Source organism: Dipodomys merriami, unplaced genomic scaffold (genome assembly GCF_024711535.1).
Source record: "Dipodomys merriami isolate MVZ:Mamm:240054 unplaced genomic scaffold, mDipMer1.0.p SCAF_34, whole genome shotgun sequence".
NCBI lineage: Eukaryota > Metazoa > Chordata > Mammalia > Rodentia > Heteromyidae > Dipodomys > Dipodomys merriami.
In genome coordinates this window covers 14,433,367-14,452,225 of record NW_027204937.1, presented here as the reverse complement: position 1 = coordinate 14,452,225, position 18,859 = coordinate 14,433,367, and the positions used below count along the sequence as shown (strand labels likewise).

The 18,859-nt window shown below is 45.9% G+C and overlaps 1 protein-coding gene across 3 annotated transcripts in view; it reads left to right on the top strand.

Annotated features, from left to right (window-relative positions):
• The window catches only part of LOC138803434 (lysine-specific demethylase 4A), a 54,059-nt gene that overhangs the window by 20,404 nt on the left and 14,796 nt on the right, over window positions 1-18,859 (top strand). For all 3 annotated transcript variants that reach the window (XM_069987437.1, XM_069987436.1, XM_069987435.1), the window contains 4 exons: window positions 1,455-1,654; window positions 3,779-4,149; window positions 11,096-11,216; window positions 17,212-17,393. In XM_069987437.1, coding sequence (XP_069843538.1) covers window positions 1,455-1,654; window positions 3,779-4,149; window positions 11,096-11,216; window positions 17,212-17,393 — 874 coding nt within the window. The remainder of the gene's footprint in view (window positions 1-1,454; window positions 1,655-3,778; window positions 4,150-11,095; window positions 11,217-17,211; window positions 17,394-18,859) is intronic.

Below are 18,859 nucleotides of genomic sequence, written 5' to 3'. Positions count from 1 at the left end.
AGTTTTCTGGTAGTTTATTTGAGATAAGCCCAGGTTGGCTTTGAACCGTGATCCTCAGATCTCAGCCTCCTGAGTAGCTGGATTACAAGCATGAGCCACTGGCACCAGGCTCAGAGATAGAGTCACACCTGAGGGAGTTGTCTTCTGGCAAAGGCTCCAGAGCCTTTAGTCTTGTCTTGAACTCAAGGCTTTGTGTTCTCTCTTGGCCACACTTCTACCACTTCTACTTCTGTCTCTCTCTTTCTTTCTTTCTCTCTTTTTTTCTTTTTCTCTTTCTTTCTTACTTACTTTCTTTCTTTCTTTCTTTCTGCTGATTAATTGGAGATAAGGATTTCAAGGAGTTTTCTGCTAAGGCTGGCTTCCAACCATAATTCTCCGTCTTATTCTCCTGAGTAGCTAGGATTATAAGCATGAGCCGCCAGTGCCCAGGTCTCTAGAGCCTTTAGACCCGGAGTATTCTAGCTCTTCCTGTGGCTTTTACTTAGAAATGAAGATATGCAGCTTGTAGAGGGCAAGAGGTGCAAGGCATGCAATGCAGGGCACTCCTGCCCCCCAAATTGATTTCTTTCTCAGCACATCATGGTTGGTGTTTTTTGGCGGTAGTGTTAAGGCTCAAACCCAGGCCCTTGCTAAACAAAAACTGTACCACCAAGCTATATCCAGGTGCTTGAACTCAGAGTCTAGGCATTATCTGAGATTTTTTTGCTCAATCCTAATGTTCTATCACTTGAGCCACAACTCTACTTCAGGCTTTTTTGTTAGTTGGAGATAAGAGTCTCATGGACTTTCTTGTTTGGGCTGGCTTTGAACCATGATCCTCTGATCTCAGCCCCCTAAGTAGCTAGGATTACAGACATGAATCACTGATGCCTGTCCGAGTGTTTTATAAAGGAGAACTTGGCCATGTGTAAAGCTTTTGAGGGCAAGAAGGCCTGGAGGGCATTGACTAGGTATGTAGTACAGACCTGGAATTATATATGTTTCTTTGCAGTCTTCACAACAAATTTGCAAGGTGAGTGGAGGTAACCTGTATTTCTTTTTTTTTTCTTTTTTCTTTTGTCAGTCATGGGGCTTGAACTGTGGGCCTGGGCCCTGTCCCTCAGCTCTTCAGCTCAGGCCAGCACTCTACCTCTTGAGCCACAGCACCACTTCTAGTTTTCTGGTGTTTTATTGGAGATAAGAGTCTCATGGACTTTCTTGCCTGTGCTGGCTTTGAATGCGATTCTTAGATCTCAGCCTCCCGAGTAGCTAGGATTACAGGCATGAGCTACTGGTGCCCGGCTACCTGTACTTTCTAGATGACAGAATGAACAGTGAGGTCCCTTATCTTGGGCCATATAAGCAAGAAAGAGTTGGCCCAGGGTTTTGGTTCTTGCCATGTATTATGGGTTTTATGTGGATGTATGTGAGTATGTGGGATAGGTTGGCTCTTACAAGTTTTTTTTTCTTTACAGCCTGGCCAAGCATCGTATTGGGACAAAGAGACACCGGGTTTGTCTCGAAATACCACAGGAGGTGAGTCAGAGCGAACTCTTCCCCAAGGAGGAGTTGAGTTCCGGACAGTATGAGATGACAGAGTGCCAGGCTGCCCTCGCCCCAGTGAGGCCCACCCACAGCTCTGTGCGACAAGTGGAAGACGGCTTACCCTTCCCAGGTGAGTTATGATGCTTTTTCCACACCCCTGTCTGTTCCATGTTCAAGACCATATTAAATGCTCCATCAAAAATAATAGGAGTGGGGAGCTGGGAAGGTGGCTCAATGGTAGAGTGCTTGTCTCGCCTGTGTGAGGCCCTGGATTCAATTCCTCAGCACCACAAAAGCAGAAAAAGCCGGAAGTGGCGCCGAGGTTTTAGCAATAGAGCACTTAGCCTTGAGCTGAAGAGCTGAGGGACAGCATCCAGGCCCAGAGTTCAGGCCTCACAACCAACCCCCTCCCCCCCCCCAAAAAAAATAATAATAGGAGGGGGCCAGGAAGGTGGCTTAATGGTAGAGTGCTTGCCTAGCATGCATGATACCCTGGGTTCGATTCCTCAATACCACATACACAGAAAAAGTTGGAAATAGCTCTGTGGCTCAAGTGGTAGAGTGCTAGCAAAAGAAGCTCAGGGACAGTGCCCAGCCCCTGAGTTCAAGCCTCAGGACTAGCAAAAAAAAAAAAAAAAAAATAGGAGGAACCAGGTTTGGGAGCAAACCTATGATTGGTTTGTGAGGAGTATGTAGGGAAGACTAGGCATAGAGGGAAAGCTCATCCTGCTGCCTGGCAAGGAGTGAGGAGAAAATGGAAGACTTTGGTATAGGTGACTCCTAGGAGATAAGGCAGGCAGATGCAGCACACAAGAGAGGAGGAGCCTGGCAAATGCCTGGTGCTGGGAAGCAGCATGATGACCTCCAGGTGAGCTGGTGGCGATGTCTGGCATTGTGTTTCCAGGAAACAACTCATAAAGAAGAATGAGAGAATATGGAACTATATGCCATCTAATGTTATTTATTAATTTTATTTTCAGATAGGGTTTATTTTCAGACTGTGTACCCTGGGGTGCCTGGAACTCACTATTATAGCCCAGGTTGGCTGTCATCTTTTATTTTTCCTTTTATTCATTTATTTTTGCCTGTTCTGGGGCTATCCCTGAGCTTTTTTTGTTCAAGACTATATAGTGCTCTACCACTTGAGACACAGCACCACTTCTGGTTTTTTTTGGTTGTTGTTTCTTTGTTTTGTTAATTGGAGATCAGAGTCTCATGGACTTTTCTTGCCTGGGCTGGCTTCAAACTGTGATCCTCAGATCTCAGCCTCCTGAGTAGCTAGGATTACAGGCGGGAACTACCAGCACCCAGCTTTTTCTTTCTTTTTTATTTGGGGGGGGTGTCCAGTTGTGGGGCCTGAACTCTGGGCCTGGGTGCTGTCCCTTAGCTCTTCAGCTCAAGGCGAGCACTCTATTGCTTGAGCCACAGCGCCACTTCTGGTTTTCTAGTGGTTTATTGGAGATAAGGATCTCACGGACTTTCTTGCTCCGGGCTGGCTTTGAACCGAGATCCTCAGATCTCAGCCTCCTGAGTAGCTAGGATTACAAGGCGTGAGCCACCGGTGCCCAGCTCCTTACTTTTGCTTTTTAATTGGTACATAATATTATATGGTTTGGGGTACAGTGTGATAATTTGATGTGTGTACGTGGTGTACAACGATCAAGTTGAGGAGGTGCCTATCATTTTAGGATTTGTTCACTTAGAGTATGGGGGAGCCATGTGTCTGAAGAAAGTGGTATGTCTGAGTAGTCATTCATATGATCACTGAGGGTGGTTTTGTTTAGGAGTGACTTGTCTTAGTTTTGGTCAGGTTGAAGAAATTTGTTATGTCTGCTGGCAGACTCATGGATTCAGATCCTGGGGCTGAGTTGACTTCTCAGCAGATTTTCTAGCTTGGAGTAATTGTGGCTACTGAGTGCAAGCTTGCATTTTCTGCAAGAGACTTGCAAGGAAGAGGCAGCTGCCATTTGCTTAATAGCTTGCTGATGTGGTTTTGTATCACCTTATATCTGGGAATTAGATTTTGGAGCCCTGAAAATAAGTGGTAGCATCCTCATCTGACAAATAGAGGAAGAAACTGGAGGCCTGAGCAGATACTTCTATCACACAATGGCCTCATCAGTGACAGAGCCTGGGTTTGAAATCAAGTCCCACTTACACTTATATGTTTCATGCTTTCCCACTCTGCCCTCATGAAGTACACACGCACAGGAGGAACTTGGCTTTGTCTAATGCAAATACATTGGTGTTTTAGATTACTCTGACTCGACTGAAGTCAAATTTGAAGAGCTCAAAAACGTCAAACTAGAAGAGGAAGATGAGGAAGAGGAACAAGAGGCAGCTGCCCTGGATCTTTCTGTGAATCCTGCTTCCATAGGAGGACGTCTTGTCTTCTCCAGTTCCAAAAAGAAATTTTCTTCTAGCATGGGATTCAGTTCTTCTCGAGATTCTGCCTCTTCTGATTCGGAAACCAGCGATCTTCTTTCCTGCCAAGCTCAGGGGCAAACAGGAGTTCTCACCGTGCACAGCTACGCCAAAGGGGATGGCAAAGTGACTATGGGAGAGCCATGCATGAAGAAGAAAGCTGGTGCCCCCAGAAGTATCAGTGAACAGGAGCTGGCCACGGTATGGGCGGGCTCTGGGCAGTGGTATGGAAGGCATCTTGTGAAAGAGGGGGTCCTGTAGAGTAGATATGCTGCAGATTATAGGAGGGCAGGAGAGAGATAACCCTCTCTACCCCTCCACTTCTCTCCTGGAGCTCCAGCCTGCATCATTTGATGATTACGATCTTCTAGCTTATTCTTGGCTGGAATTTCCTTTTCTCCTTTCTGTGTATGACTGTGGGTCCCGAGGATTACATTATAGCAGTACCCTTAGGGACAGCGGCAGATCTTCAGCCCAGTTGGATGCCCACTAGTGTGGGCAGGAACCCTTCCTCCATCCTCCTTGTCTTAAAATTGCAGTGGTTCAGGAGTTCTGGGATGGCCTTTCTTACCCTAAAACCTAAGGGTATTCTTAGAAACTTTAACTGTGCTGTGGAGTCCCAGTGGATGGTTAATGCAGCCTCCTTTGGAAATCTGATGGATTCCCAAAGCTGTAAATTCAGGCATCCTCCTGGAACACAGCCTCACTAGAAGCTATTTTCTGTTGGGTTTATACAAATTGGATTTTGGTGAGTCTCCCACGGAGAGGAGGGGTGCCAAGAGGCCTGTTGGCTATAGCTGTCTCCTTCTCTTCTCTCTGGCCTTATGGCCTCCAGGGGCCTCGTTGCATTATGGGATAAAGATGGCACACAGTAGAGAGCCCTTGAGATTCTGTTTCCTTATGTTTACTTTTTGAGTTTTTTTTTTTTTGTGGGGGCGGGGGAACTACAGATTGTGCAAGCTAAGCAACACATTCTACCCTCACCCCTAATCTTTCCTGAACTTTTTTTTTTTAATTTAAATTTTTTTGTCAAGGTGTTGTACATAGGGGTTACAGTTACATAAGTAAGGTAGTGAGTACATTTCTTGTGGAACTTGTTGCTTAACTTTTTTTTTTTTTTTTTGGGTCCGGTCGTGGGGCCTGAACTCTGGGCCTGGGCACTGTCCCTCAGCTCTTCAGCTCAAGGCGAGTGCTCTACCACTTGAGCTACAGTGCCACTTCTGGCTTTTTTCTTTTTGCTTATGTGGTGCTGAGGAATCGAACCCAGGGCCTCATGCATGCAAGGCAAGTGCTCTACCACTGAGCCACCTTCCCAGCCCTTGTTGCTTAACTTTTTGAAAATTTTTCTCTTGAAAGTGTGTGTGTTAGCCAGGTGCTGGTGGATCATGCCTATAATCCTCTGTAGGAAGCTGAGATCTGAGGATATTGGTTCAAATCCCGCCCAGGCAGGAAAGTCCATAAGACTCTTATCTCCAGTTAACTACCAGAAAACCAGAAGTGGAGTTGTGGTTCAAAGTGGTTGAGTGCTAGCCTTGAGCAGAAAAGCTCAGGGATAGCACCAGGCCCTGAGTTCAAGCCCTACAGCCTACAAAAAAAACAAGTGTGTGTGTGTGTGTGTGTGTGTGTGTGTGTGTGTGTGTGTGTGTGTGTGTGTGTGTGTGTGTGTGTGTAAATGTTTGAGTATTTGGCTTGCATTCAGTGTATTGAGGTAATTCTTAGTTTTTTTTGTGTGTGTTGGTTGTGGGGCTTGAACTCTCTGTCCCTTAGCTCTTCAGCTCAAGGCTAGTGCTCTACCACTGGAGCCAAAGCGCCACTTCCGGCTTTTTTTGCTTATGTGGTGCTGGGAAATGGAACCCAGGGCCTCATGCATGCAAGGCAAGCACTCTACCACTGAGCCACCTTCCCAGCCCCAAAAGCCAATAAATTAACAGCCATCTTTTTTCCCTATCTGAATTTTGAATCAGTTAAATTATAATACAAGAATCAGACATAAAAGCTTAGGATGTCACATGATAGAACAAAGTAGCCACTACCTTACTCAGACAGGTGACCTACACTGGCTAGCCCCTTGTAGAAGCAGATATTTTCCTCCCAACTTCCATGTGGTGAGAGCAAGTGGACCAGACAGACAGACATGTGTTCTACCACTTGAGCCACAGTTCTACCACTTGAGCCACAGCACCACTTCCGGCTTTTTTTGGGTAGTGTATTGGAGATAAGAGTTGCATGGAGCTTCCTGCCTGGACTGGCTTTGAACTGCAGTCCTTGGATGTCAGCCTCTTGAGTATCTAGGATTACAGGCAGAAGCCACTGGTGCCTGGCTAGAAGTTCTTGTTAGGTGAGGCTGCTTTGAAAATGTGAGGTCCCAAAACAAGATTGGAGGACAGTTGGTTTTCCCTGCATGGACCAAACCTCAGCATGGACATTGGCCTTGACTCTGGGTGTTGCTTGCTAGGAGAGGGAACAGAGGATTCTGGAACCTTGCTTCTCAGTTCTCCTTTAGGCAGGGGCCTGGAACACCACCAACTGTCAAATCCCATCTGCCCACTGAGCATTGGGGCCAAGCTCATCACCCCTTATTAAGGGTGGTGTTGGTACTTGCCCACATGCCACGCTAGGAGGTTGAACTGGGATTGGAAGCAGCATTTCCTGTAATGTACTGAGGGGATTTAGAAATGGAAACGCATCCCAGGGAGGGGCAGCACTTGGAGGGGAGGGTATGGAGGATTTAGATGGAAGATGAGAAAGTATAAAAAGATAGGTATTTGAAGGCCCGGTGCTGGTGGCTTACGCCTGGGATCTCAGGAGGCTGAGATCTGAGGACCATGGTTCAAAGCCAGCCCAGGCAGGAGAGACCGTGAGACTCCTATCTCCAATAAACCACCAGAAAACCCGGAAGTGGCGCTGTAGCTCAAGTGGTAGAGCACTCGCCTTGAGCTGAAGAGCTGAGGGACAGCGCCCAGGCCCAGAGTTCAAGCCCCACGACCGACAAAAAAAAAAAAAAAGTTAGTTATTTGAATAGACCTACCTATTTTGCTCAGAGAAGTGGAAAAGAGAGATGCCAGGGACTCCAGGCTTTTTTCTCTGCCTAGTAGTCATATCTCATCCATCTATCTATATAGGACCCCAAGTACCTGGCTACAGATGCTGGGTATATAGGAGGCACTTTGAGTAAATCTTGGACAAAGTTGTCTTCCTGTTGTGCCCAGACTGCATCTGCTGTTCTTGACCCTTGCCTCCTTAATCTCTCCCCACCTTTGATCCTGTTAGGAGGGGTGTGTGTATGTGTATATGTTTGTGTGTGTCTGTCTGTCTGTATGTGTGTGTGTGTGTCTGTGTGTGTGTGTGTGTGTGTCTGTGTGTCTGCGTGCACGGCACCCGCCCCCCCAGTCCTAGGACTTGAACTCAGGGCCTGAGTGCTTTTTCACTTAACGATGGTACTCTACTATTGGAGCTTGAGCCACACCTCTAGTTCTAGCTTTTTGCTGCTTTATTGGAGATATGGACTAAAATACCAGGCTAGCTTCCAACTAGGATCTCAAGGTCTCAGTTTCCTGAGTAGCTAGGATCATACGCATGAGCTACCAGCACCTGACTCCTGTTTTGTTTGTTTGTTTGTTTTGTTTTTATTGCTGCTGTATAGCAAGCTACCACAAAATCACACAAATTTCAATACATTACATTTCAGAAGTCTACAGTGGGTCTTGTTAGAATGAAGTTGTGGACAGGGTTGTATACTTTCCTGTGGGCCCTATGAGCAAAAACATTTGCTTGCCCCCTCCCAACTCCTGTCAGCTCTTCTCAATTTCTTAGTCTGTGGCTCTCATCCATCTTCATAGGTCCTGACATTTACCCAAGTCTTCCTCTTGTCACGTCAGGACAGCCTTTTCTCCATCCCTCTTCTGTTATTAAGTGTTGTAACGATTACATTGGGCTCACCAGATAATCCCAGATAATCCCTCCATTTTAAGGTCATCTGATTAACAGCCTAGATTCTCCTATGTCATATTAACATAATGTACTCACAAGGATTAGGATGTGGACATCTTTTAGGGACTGTCATATCTTAATATCTCCCTTTCCCAAGCTACTTTTCCTTTTTTGGCTGTGAACCATACTCACCAAGCTTCTATCGTTTAGAAGCCACTTCTTTCCCAAACTCTGGTTTGATTCCTTCACTCACTCTTCTAGAAAATGGGCTCCTTACCACCTCTCTGGAGGAAATTTTCTCAGAAACAAACACTTCCTTCCCAGTTGCCAAATGCTTGGCCACTTTTCTGCTCAGCTCTTCCTGCGTCCTTTGCTGCTGTGAATATCCCTGTCCTTGACACTGTCCTCCACTTGGCTTTCTTGAATTTCCCTTACTTGTGCACTTTCAAGTCTCCTTTCTTTTCTTTGTCCTCTGTCCCTAGAAAGCCTAGTCTCCAGTCAGTTTATCTTCCATCATTATTCCCAAAAATTTAATTCTGTAGTTTGATTATTTCTTTTTCTTTTTCTTTTTTTTTTTTTTTTTGCTGTTTCTGGGACTTGAACTCTAGGCCTGTACACTATTCTTGAGCTTCTTCCTTTCAAGGGTAGCACTCTACCACTTGAGCCACAGCTCCACTTCCAGCTTTTTCTTTGATTAAATGGGAATAACACCCTCATGAACTTTCTGTCCAGGCTGACTTTGAACCATGATCCTTAGATTTCAGCCTTCTGAGTAGCTAGGATTACAGGCATGAGCATCTAACAGCTTTTTCTTTTGAGACAGGCTCTCTGTTTTGTCAGGCTAGCCTCTTATTTTTTTTTTTTTTTTTTTTGTTGTTAACTTAGCACTTCATATTTGTTTGACTAGCTTGCTTGGTTGATACCCTATGACTTGAGCCTTGACTCCAGTCTAGGGTCCCTTAACTCATGAACTCTTGATCCCCTTGACTCAGCCTCTCTTGAGTAGCTGGGACTAATTCTGAACATGATGCTCAAGATTTCAAATCTGGCTAGATGTGGTGGCTCATGCCTATAATCCTAGCTACTCAGGAGGCTGAGATCTGAGGATTGCCATTCAAAGCCAGTCCAGGCAGGAAAGACCCTGGGACTCCTATCTCCAATAAATCACCAGAAAACCAGAAGTGGCGCTGTGGCTGAAGTGGTAGAGCATTTGCCTTGAGCTGAAGAGCTGAGGGATAGTGCCCAGGCCAGAGTTGAAGCCCCATGACCGCCAAAAAAAAAAAGTTTCTCAAATCTAAATCTTTTGCTCCAAAGAACCATTTGGAAAGTAAAATCTAATTCATTTGGAAAAATAGAAATCAAAGTAAAGCTGTTCTGGTAGAATGGAGATAGAGCTCTGAGCTCTTCATCCTTAGTTCAGTGGAGGTTTTTGTGGGTCTTACTGAATATTTTCTTTTGTTCCTGTTTTTTGCTTTGTTTGTTTGTTTTTGTGGTGTTGAGGATTGAATGAACCTGGAGCCTTCCACATGCTAGGCAAGTACTTTGCCGCTAAGCTACATCCATGCCCACAACAGGCATTTTGAAAATCACTGCTTCAGACAAATCCAAACAGTGAGTTGAGTGCAGAGAGGCTGTGATTTGTAGTCTTCCTGGACCACAGCAGTAACAAGTCTCAGCCTCTTCACCTTACTCCTGTACACCACTACACAACACTTGTATGAGCCAAGATTGCATCCTGTCACAGTCCATTGCTTCACATTTACTTTCCTAGACAGGTCTTGGCACTGTGGTGCTCAGTGGACATTTGTTGATGAATGGGCACATAAACTCTGAATCCTGTTGGTAATATTTATGTTTTAGAGGGACAGGCTCTATTTTTCTTGAACATGGTCTGCACAGAATTTGTTTTGTCTTAGGATCCCAAGTACAGTTCTCTAGTGGCTCCTCACGTCTGTGGACTCAGGGCACCTCTGCAGAGGTGGCTGGGAAGTGCCACCACTTCTCGGCAGCACCCTGCGACATTTGTTTTTGTCATTGCAGAGTGGCTTTTTTGCAGGCCTCATTTCCTTGCTTAATGGCTTTTGCCAGCCTCACATCTCCTAATGTCAGTATAACTAAGTTTTAAGTAAGTTGATTAAAAAGAAACTCCTGCATAGCATTACTGAATGAATCCTTAGCATCCAATTCCTAATTATGTTTGTTCTGGTTTATGTGAAGGTGGTATGAGACCACCTTTCCTTCACAGCTAGGCCAGAGGTTTAGACGCCTTGTCCTGGTCAGTGTTGGGGAAACATCAGCTGAGGAATTAGCAATGTCCACAAGAGCTCAGGTCTCTCCATAGAGTGCTTTACTTGTTTTGGCTCAGGTGACCTGTATCCCTTTGGATTCCTTTAGGCTTTCATTCTGGACTGCCCTGCTGCCTGGCACATTATATAAGTTGCTCCTGACTCTTGGTCCAAGGAAAGGGGCACCTGGACTTTTCTAAGCTCACAAAGTTGCCTCATGGCAATGCATTTAAGGGGTAGGGCATCTGGCTCTTCTTTAGAGTGGGATTAGGTTTGCTTTTGGTATGTTTGTTTCAGGCTGCTCCAGAAAGGCCAGAAACCACATGTAAGGCATAGATTTTACCCTAAAATTCTAAAATAAGGGCTGGAAATGTTGCTTAGTGGTAGAGTGCTTGCCTAGCATGTATGAAGCCCTGGATTTAATTACTCAGTACCACATAAACAGAAAAAGCGTTAAGTGGCACTGTGGCTCAGGTGGTACAGTGCTAGCCCTGAACACAGAGAGGCTCAGAGACAGAACCCCTGCCCTGAGTTCAAGCCCAGGACTAGTACCCCCCCCAAAAAAAAAAAATCTAAAATAACCCAGATGATTAAGTTTTATTTTTGTTTATTATTTTCCATGTCCTTTTCTTCTTCCCTCTCTCCCTGTCACCTGGAGTGGCCTCAAAGTCAAGATCTTCCCAATCTGGACAAAGTATAGAGTGCCTTCCCAGTACAAAGGCCTTGAGATCAGTCCCAGTAGTAAAATTCAGTCACTCAAACAAGCTAGACAGACGCCTCACTTGTAATCCTAGCAATTAATTGATATAAAATACAACAAAATAAAATAGATCCCTTAGCTCAGTCTCCCGAGTGCTAGAATTATAAGCTACAACCATGCCAGGCCTCCTACGTTGAAAGAAGGCCAGTTTGACTTCCTTTACTTTTCTCAGGTTGCTGATCGGTACATGTTTTCTCTGGAGGAGACTAAGAAGTCCAAGGGTCGCCGCCAGCCCTTAAGCAAGCTCCCACGCCATCACCCACTTGTGTTGCAGGAGTGTGTCAGTGATGATGGTAAGCCTGGCCCCCCCTGCTCAGTAGGAGGAATGCAGCCCACTGCACTGCGGCCTCTGACTGGACATCTGAAGACTGGGGGGAATGGTGGGTCTGGGGCTGAGCTGCTCTCTCAGATAATTCTGTACAGAGGATAGCTTTTACTTTTTTTTTTTTTTTAATCTAATTTGCTAATTAGATTTCATTATCAGCTGGAGATGGTATGTGCCTTATACGGGATAATTGCATGCAGGTTCTTTCCTTTCTTCTCCTAGGAGGTACAAGGCTGAGTTTTCAGGATAGCAAATTCTGTCAATGATGCCAAGCCCTGTGCTGGATGTGTGGATACAAAGCTAACTAAGATATGTCCGTGCCCTCAAGACGCTCACAGGGTAGTGGGGCAAACTGACAGGTAAACAGATCTACAGAAAGGATGCCTATCCAGGAAGAGGGGACAGCATGAGCCACCATGGAGAAAAGAATAAGAGCATATATGCAGAGGAAGGGTTATTAGATCAGTGTAGCTGAAGATATAGGCATGGGAGAGAGTGAGTGCTAGGATAGGAGGACAAAGGCTAGGTCAAGGACAGTGTTGTTTCTCACAGGCATTCAGGAGCCATTGAAATATTTGAGCCAGAAGAATGACAGGATCAGATTACCATTATAAAGACTGTTCCTAGAAGCCCGGCGCCAGTGGCTCATGGCTGTAATATAGCTACTCAGGAGGCTGAGATGTAAGGATCGTGGTTCAAAGCCAGCCCGAGCAGGAAAGTCCGTGAGACTCTTATCTCCAATAAACCACTAGAAAACTGGAAGTGGCACGGTGGCTCAAGTGGTAGAGAGCTTGCCTTGAGCTGAAGAGCACAGGAACAGCGCCCAGGCCCAGAGTTCAAGCCCCACGACAAAAGGAAAAAAAAAAAAAAGACTGTTCCTTGCTTGGTGCTGGTGGCTCATGCTTATAATCATAGCTAGTCAGGAGGCTGAGATCTGAGACTCACAGTTAAAACTTAGCCCTGGATGACAAATCTGAGACTTTTATCTCCAATTAAACAGCAAAAAGCTGGAAGTGAGGTATTAGCTCAAGTAGTAGAGTGCCAGCTTTGAGGGGAGAAAGATAAGCAAAAGTGCAAAGCTCTTGAGTTCAAACCTCAGTACCAGCACAAGAAAAAAGAAAAGAAAGATTGCTCCTAGTGATTGTGGCTTGAGGATGGCTTTGAGAAGCCCAGGTGGGCTTTTGGAATGGTGCTAGATTGGTGGTAGGAGGGCTGGGAGAAGGGAAGGTAGTGAAGACACTGTTGGCTGGATTTAGTGACTGGCTCTGCAGCTGAGAGTATTCTGTGAGGGAGAAAGGTGAGTTGATGATTCCCTCCCTCCTTTGTTTGTACCTTTGGTTGGCTTTTGGAAGCCTGAGTTCAGTTTGTCTGTGGAGAATGAGACTTGAGGGAAGTGCAGAGTTATAGCTTATCTTTATTTTAGAGTAAGGGAAATCACTTGTGAACAAGGCAGAAATGGAGATGGCTAAGCAGGAGTTGGGCAGAGGAAGGAGGGGATTCTGAAGGAGAGAGACATGAGCAAGGAAGGTCAGGAAGTGTGGCACTGACACTTAGGGGAGTGTAAATTCTGGGCTCCAGAAAGATGAGCCTTGGCTCAGATGTTAGTGACAGCCCCCACTCTCACAAGAACAGAGACATTTGCATTCTTCACTAGTGCTGGTCTGTTCCCTATCCTGTTTATCCTTTCCTTATCTGATGTCAGAGCTCCATCTCTGCAGGTTTCTGTAGTAGAAACTGAGAACTACCATGAGAACTTAGTAGGGAAGCAGACATAGAGGTCCTGAAGTCAGTGAGAGTGTCCAGACCAGGTCCTAGGAGTCATGAGTCTGTATTCTAGCCCACCCAGGAGTTTCAGCCTAATTCCATGATTTCTCCCTCAAATCTATGTTACATGAAAATTACATAGATTGTAGAAAACTGGAAAAGCAGAACAGGTTATTAAAGGAAAAGATTGGCCGTATACCTACCCTTAAAAATAACACTGAACGTTTTATGCAATCTTTCTTTTCCTAGACAAACATAAATTATGTCCAGGTATTTTTTTAATAACATAACTGAAAATAAAATATAATATGACTTCTCAGGAAATGTTCCACTGTGGCAAATTAAAAGAATGTAGACATTATGTGTTTAATAGTTATTACTGGAACATGTCATTATAAATCCATCTTTCTCTCATTGGCTTTTTTTTTTGCCAGTCCTGGGGCTTGCTTCAGGTCACATGATCACCAATTGGCATCTCCCAAGGAGGAAGTCCCCTAAGTATACACTAGGCTGCAACCTTGTTACCACATAAGTAGTATCTCCTAATGTTCTCCTCTGGTCTACATCTGTCTTTTACTGCTCATCCTAGAATGTGTTTAATAGCTTTTCAAACTTGTCCTTTAAATTAATATAACTAAAGAAGGGTCACATTGTTTTTGGAAGTTAGCTTTCCTTCCTTCCTTCCTTCCCTTCCTTCCTTCCTTCCTTCCTTCCTTCCTTCCTTCCTTCCTTCCTTCCTTCCTTCCTTCCTTCCTTCCTTCCTTCCTTCCTTCCTTTCTTCCTTTCTTTCTTTGTCAGTCATGGGCCTGAACTCTGGGCCTGGATGCTGTCCCTCAGCTCTTCAGCTCAAGGCTAGTGCTCTACCACTTAAGCTACAGCGCCATTTCCGGTTTTCTGGTGGTTTATTGGAGATAAGAGTCTCACTGACTTTCCTGCCTGGGCTGGCTTTGAACTGTGATCCTCAGATCTCAGCATCCTGAGTAGCTAGGATTACAGGCGTAAGCCACCACCACCCGGCCCTCTTTAGTTTCTTTTAGTGTAAGATAACACTTCCCCATTTCCCCCTCCCCTCTCCCTTTCCCACGTCCCAGGCTGCCCTTGAATTCACCACCCATCTGTCTCAGCCTATTGAGTACTAGAATTGCAGGTGAGTGCCATCCATTGGGTCTGGCTTCCCCCACTTTGGTTGTTCTACCACTTGAGCCACAGTGCTACTTCCAGTTTTTGAGTGGTTAATTGGAGATAAGAGTCTCACAGGGGGGCTGGAAAGGTAGCCCAGTGATAGAGTGCTTGCCTTGCATGCATGAGGCCCTCAGCTCGATTCCTCAGCACCACATAAGCAGAAAAAGTCGGAAGTGGCGCTGTGGCTCAAGTGGTAGAGTGCTAGCCTTGAGCTGAAGAGCTGAGGGACAGTGCCCAGACCCAGAGTTCAGGCCCCACAACCAGCCAAAAAAAAAAAAAAAAAAAAAAAGCCTCCCAGGAACTTTTCTGCCCTGGCTGGCTTTGAACCATGACATTCAAATCTCAGCCTCCTGAGTAGCTAGGATTACAGTCATGAGCCACCAGTACCTGGCTCTACCACTTTTTTTTTTTTTTTTGCCGGTTGTGGGGCTTGAACTCTGGGCCTGGGCGCTGTCCCTCAGCTCTTCAGCACAAGGCGATCACTCTACCACTTGAGCCACAGTGCTACTTCCTCTACCACTTGTTAAAAACACATTTTTTTTTCATTTGAGGCATAACATTTTTAGTGAAATGCACACATCTTGACTCTAAGGCTCTGTGAAGCTTTACATATGTAAACTGTTAAAATTTCAGTTCCTGTAATTTTTACTTAACAATCTGAACATTTCCCCTCGTCTTTCAGTATTCACATATGGAATGGTTTGGGCCACTTTTGACTTTGCAAGTGGAACAGATGTCAGTGTGCTAAATTTTTAGTTGTCATTGTGAGCCTGTCTTTCTGTTTCTTCTACCCTATCTTGCTCCCTCTTGTTTGGGCCAGGCCTTGTGACTGAACCTGAACAATGGGGCTTTTACGGGCTGGTTTTAGTTGTCTGCACTGGCCTCCTTACGCTACAGTGGCCTTCCCTGAAGCTGCACACAAAAGCTGCCAGGTCCCTTTAGAGTCAATATGACTGGGAAGGCAAAGTAGAAAGCCATTTATCTGTGTTGGCCCTACAGTCATCAGAAGTGAACAAATGGGTACCTAGTGCAAGAGCCTGTTCTGGGCTGCTTTTGTGGAATGTCAGGAGCCCTTTGGGAAGTACTTTTGTCCAAGGAGCCAGCTCACCGGAGAAGTTGTAACTGGGGGTTGTTCGTGTCTGCACGGTGTTGCGTGAAGATTCCCTCAGTGTTCCCTCAGATGCCTCGTGGGGCAGGGCCAGTCTGCTGTCAGTCTCCACATACGTGGGCTCGGTTTGACTACACTTGGCAAGGAAGATTGTGGCAGATGTAGCTTCTCTTCCCCTTGTATCACAACAGCAGTCTATTTTGGTATCTCCGTCTGCTTGTATCCCTCCCTCCCTTATTCTAGGTCTTTGGAACTATTATGGGTTTCCCGTAATCTTCGATCTTCTGTGCACTGGATGGGCTGTGCACCTTTATCTCTTTTGTCTTGTTTTGTGAGCAATCTTCTGATTTCCATTCTGTAGTGAGATCCATTCTTCTGGGCAGGTGGACCAGGAGGGGAGTTGCCCTGTGCAGAGTGGCAAGGACTGATGACTTGTGAGTCCAGATAACTAGATAATATAAGAGAGGCCAGGATTTGTGTTGACCAGGGCATCGTGAAGGGCAAACAAGTTGGTAGTTTAAGCTTTGCAGACTTATTTGTCTCTAGGATCCTCATGGACTTTTCTCTATTTCCCCTGGGGGTAGTGGACAGAACTGCTATTACATGTCTACAGACATGACATTACATTTTTAATATAAATTTTTATTATTATAAAGGAATTGTACAGAGGGGTTATAGTTACATAAGTCAGGTAATGAGTACATTTTTTGTTGTTGTTTTGTTTTGTTTTGTTTTTTGGGTCTGGTTGTGGGGCCTGAACTCTGGGCCTGGGCACTGTCCCTCAGCTCTTCAGCTCAAGGCTAGCGCTCTACCACTTGAACAACAGCGCTACTTCTGGCTTTTTTTTCTGTTTATGTGGTACTGAGGAATCGAACCCAGGGCCTCATGCATGCAAGGCAAGTGCTCTATCACTGAGCCACCTTCCCAGCCCCAATGAGTACATTTTTTGGACAATGTTACCCCTTCCCTCGCTTTCTTAGTTTTTCTCTTCCATACCCACCTACACATTGTATGGTTTATTTTCCACATGCTGTCTAGTGAGTACTCCTGCTGCATTTGTTCACACTTTGTCCCTCCATGTTTATGCCCCACCCTCTTATCTTTCCAAAGACAAGACAAAAGGAAAACAAAAATGACAACAAAGAAAAAACCTCGTTTCCATTTCCTGGAGTTCATCTCAGTAAATATTTTATGATCAGAGGCACATAGGCATTATGCCTTTGTGTTCCTCTCCTAAGAGTATCTTCTTTTGGTCTCACTGTGTGTGAATGCCTGTATAATTTACCATGCATGAAATTACATTTTATGACTAGGAAGAGGATTCATCTTGAACACATGACTCTGCTCTTCTCTGAGGCAGAGCCAGGAGGAATTGAGGAGCTCTACCCAAAGCAGTCAGCTGGCCCCTGGACTTTCTAGAAGGACCTTTCTAGAAAGTCTTGTCCAAGGACCGTGATATAACAACCTGAATCTTTGCCAATTCCCTATTAATTTCTTTTCCTTTTCTCTCCAGCTCAGCTAAAGGGGAAACTTTAAAAGGGGACGGACTTACTTAACATGTTGGCATTCTGGAGGCAGCAAATCACAGTTTCTGGCATGACAGTGTTTAACTGTTCTGCCCTTGGAGAGAGCAAAGGGTTGAATATGACAGCTGTTAAGTGGAGCAAAGTGGGCCGAGCTCTTGGGCAAGAGGAAGCGTAGAGATCACAAGACAATCTGACTGGATGAAGGTAAAGGCAGGGCTCCCCATACCTTCAATATAGGCATCGAAGGAGTCTGTTGGCAATAACTGCTGTTCTTGGCCCTTATTACCCTTAGGAATCTTGAGTCCAAAGTTGAAACCAGCAATCCTGGCATAGCCTGCCATGTGCCTGGCTGGGGCTAACAGCTACTCTGTTACCTCTTCTAGAGACCTCTGAACAGCTGACCCCTGAAGAGGAAGCTGATGAGACAGAGGCCTGGGCCAAGCCCCTAAGTCAGCTGTGGCAGAACCGACCTCCAAACTTTGAAGCTGAGAAGGAATTCAACGAGTTCATGGCCCAGCAGGCTCCACACTGTGCCGTCTGCATGATCTTCCAAACTTACCATCAGGTTGGCTGCACCTTCTACTTGGTGTCCTCATGTAGAATCAGCAGTCAGAGGAAGCTAGATTTATTTGTTTGCTCATAGCTTGCCCCTGATTCTCTTGAGGGAGTCTTCTTTTCCCTGGTATCTCTATCCTCTCTGGACCTTGGCTATCTTTTGACAGGCCATCACCTTAGCTTTTTACTTGAACGAGTTTGGAGCTAGTGTAGCTCAGGCTCCCCTTGCACTGGATTGAGCTCATCAGACGTTGCTGTTTGCAGAGCACTTCACTTTTCAGTTATCATCCTAGTCCAGCTGTCTGTCCACGATGTTGCTGATTGTCTGCAGTCCTGGCCAATCAGGGAATAAGACTGGAATTTCCTTACCACAGTAGTCTTGACCTTCAAGGGATCAGGTCCTCTTGTGTTGTCACCCTCTTTACTTTCTCCCATTGTTGTGGTGAGGATGGACCAGAAGGAACTAAGGCAGAGTAGAAGCGAGGGGTGTGATAGTAGAAGAGTAGGAAGCATGAATGCTGGGGTCAGCTCTGCCTTTTCTATATGCCAGAACATTGACGGCTGCACCAGCACAGATCCCTTTGGGTCCAGCTCTCTAGGAGGCCAAGAAGGCATTCACAAAGCAGTAGGTGCCAGGTGATAAACGCAGGCTCAGCCAGGACCTGCACAAGGTGGCAGGCAGCTAAGCAGCCCTGTGGTAGCATGGAGGGGCTCCAGCTGAAGGATGGAACTGTAGACCAACTGTAGACCAATTTTATTTCCATGGACAGAAAACATAGCCAAAGGACTGTGTTTTCCATTGCTTCTAAGGGAAGCAACTGGCCTGGTTCTTTTTTTTTTTTTTTTTTGGGTCCGGTCGTGGGGCCTGAACTCTGGGCCTGGGTGCTGTCCCTCAGCTCTTCAGCTCAAGGCTAGCACTCTACCACTTGAGCCACAGCACCACTTCCGGCTTTTTTCTTTTTGCTTATGTGGTGCTGAGGAATCGAACCCAGGGCCTCATGCATGCAAGGCAAGCGCTCTACCACTGAGCCACCTTCCCAACCCCATGGCCTGGTTCTTTTCATCAGCAGCTCTACTAAGTCAGCACCAGAGTTTCATCAATGGCATAGGCCCAGAGGTTGATGTGTTTCTGGGCTCTGTTCTTGGAACAAGGATAATGGTGCCATCCAGCGGCAGAGCCAGCAGATATTTGCAGGCAGTGTCGCTTTGCCAAAGGAAGTGTATGTGGACATAATGTTCTTCCATCGAGGGGCCCTGGGCCAGGAAGCACAGGTGGGGCTCCAGCCATGTGATAGAGCTACAGCTCAGGTGACCTGCTGACATGAACTGGCAGAAGCAATCAGTGCTGGTCCATTAGGGGCATCTGCTCCGAGTGCTATCTCTGAATGGGGCCACTGTGTGATACAGCACCAGGGGGAACCCTCAGTAGCAGCCTTGCTGCTAACATCTCAGTGCATTTTGTTGTCACTTGGTTTG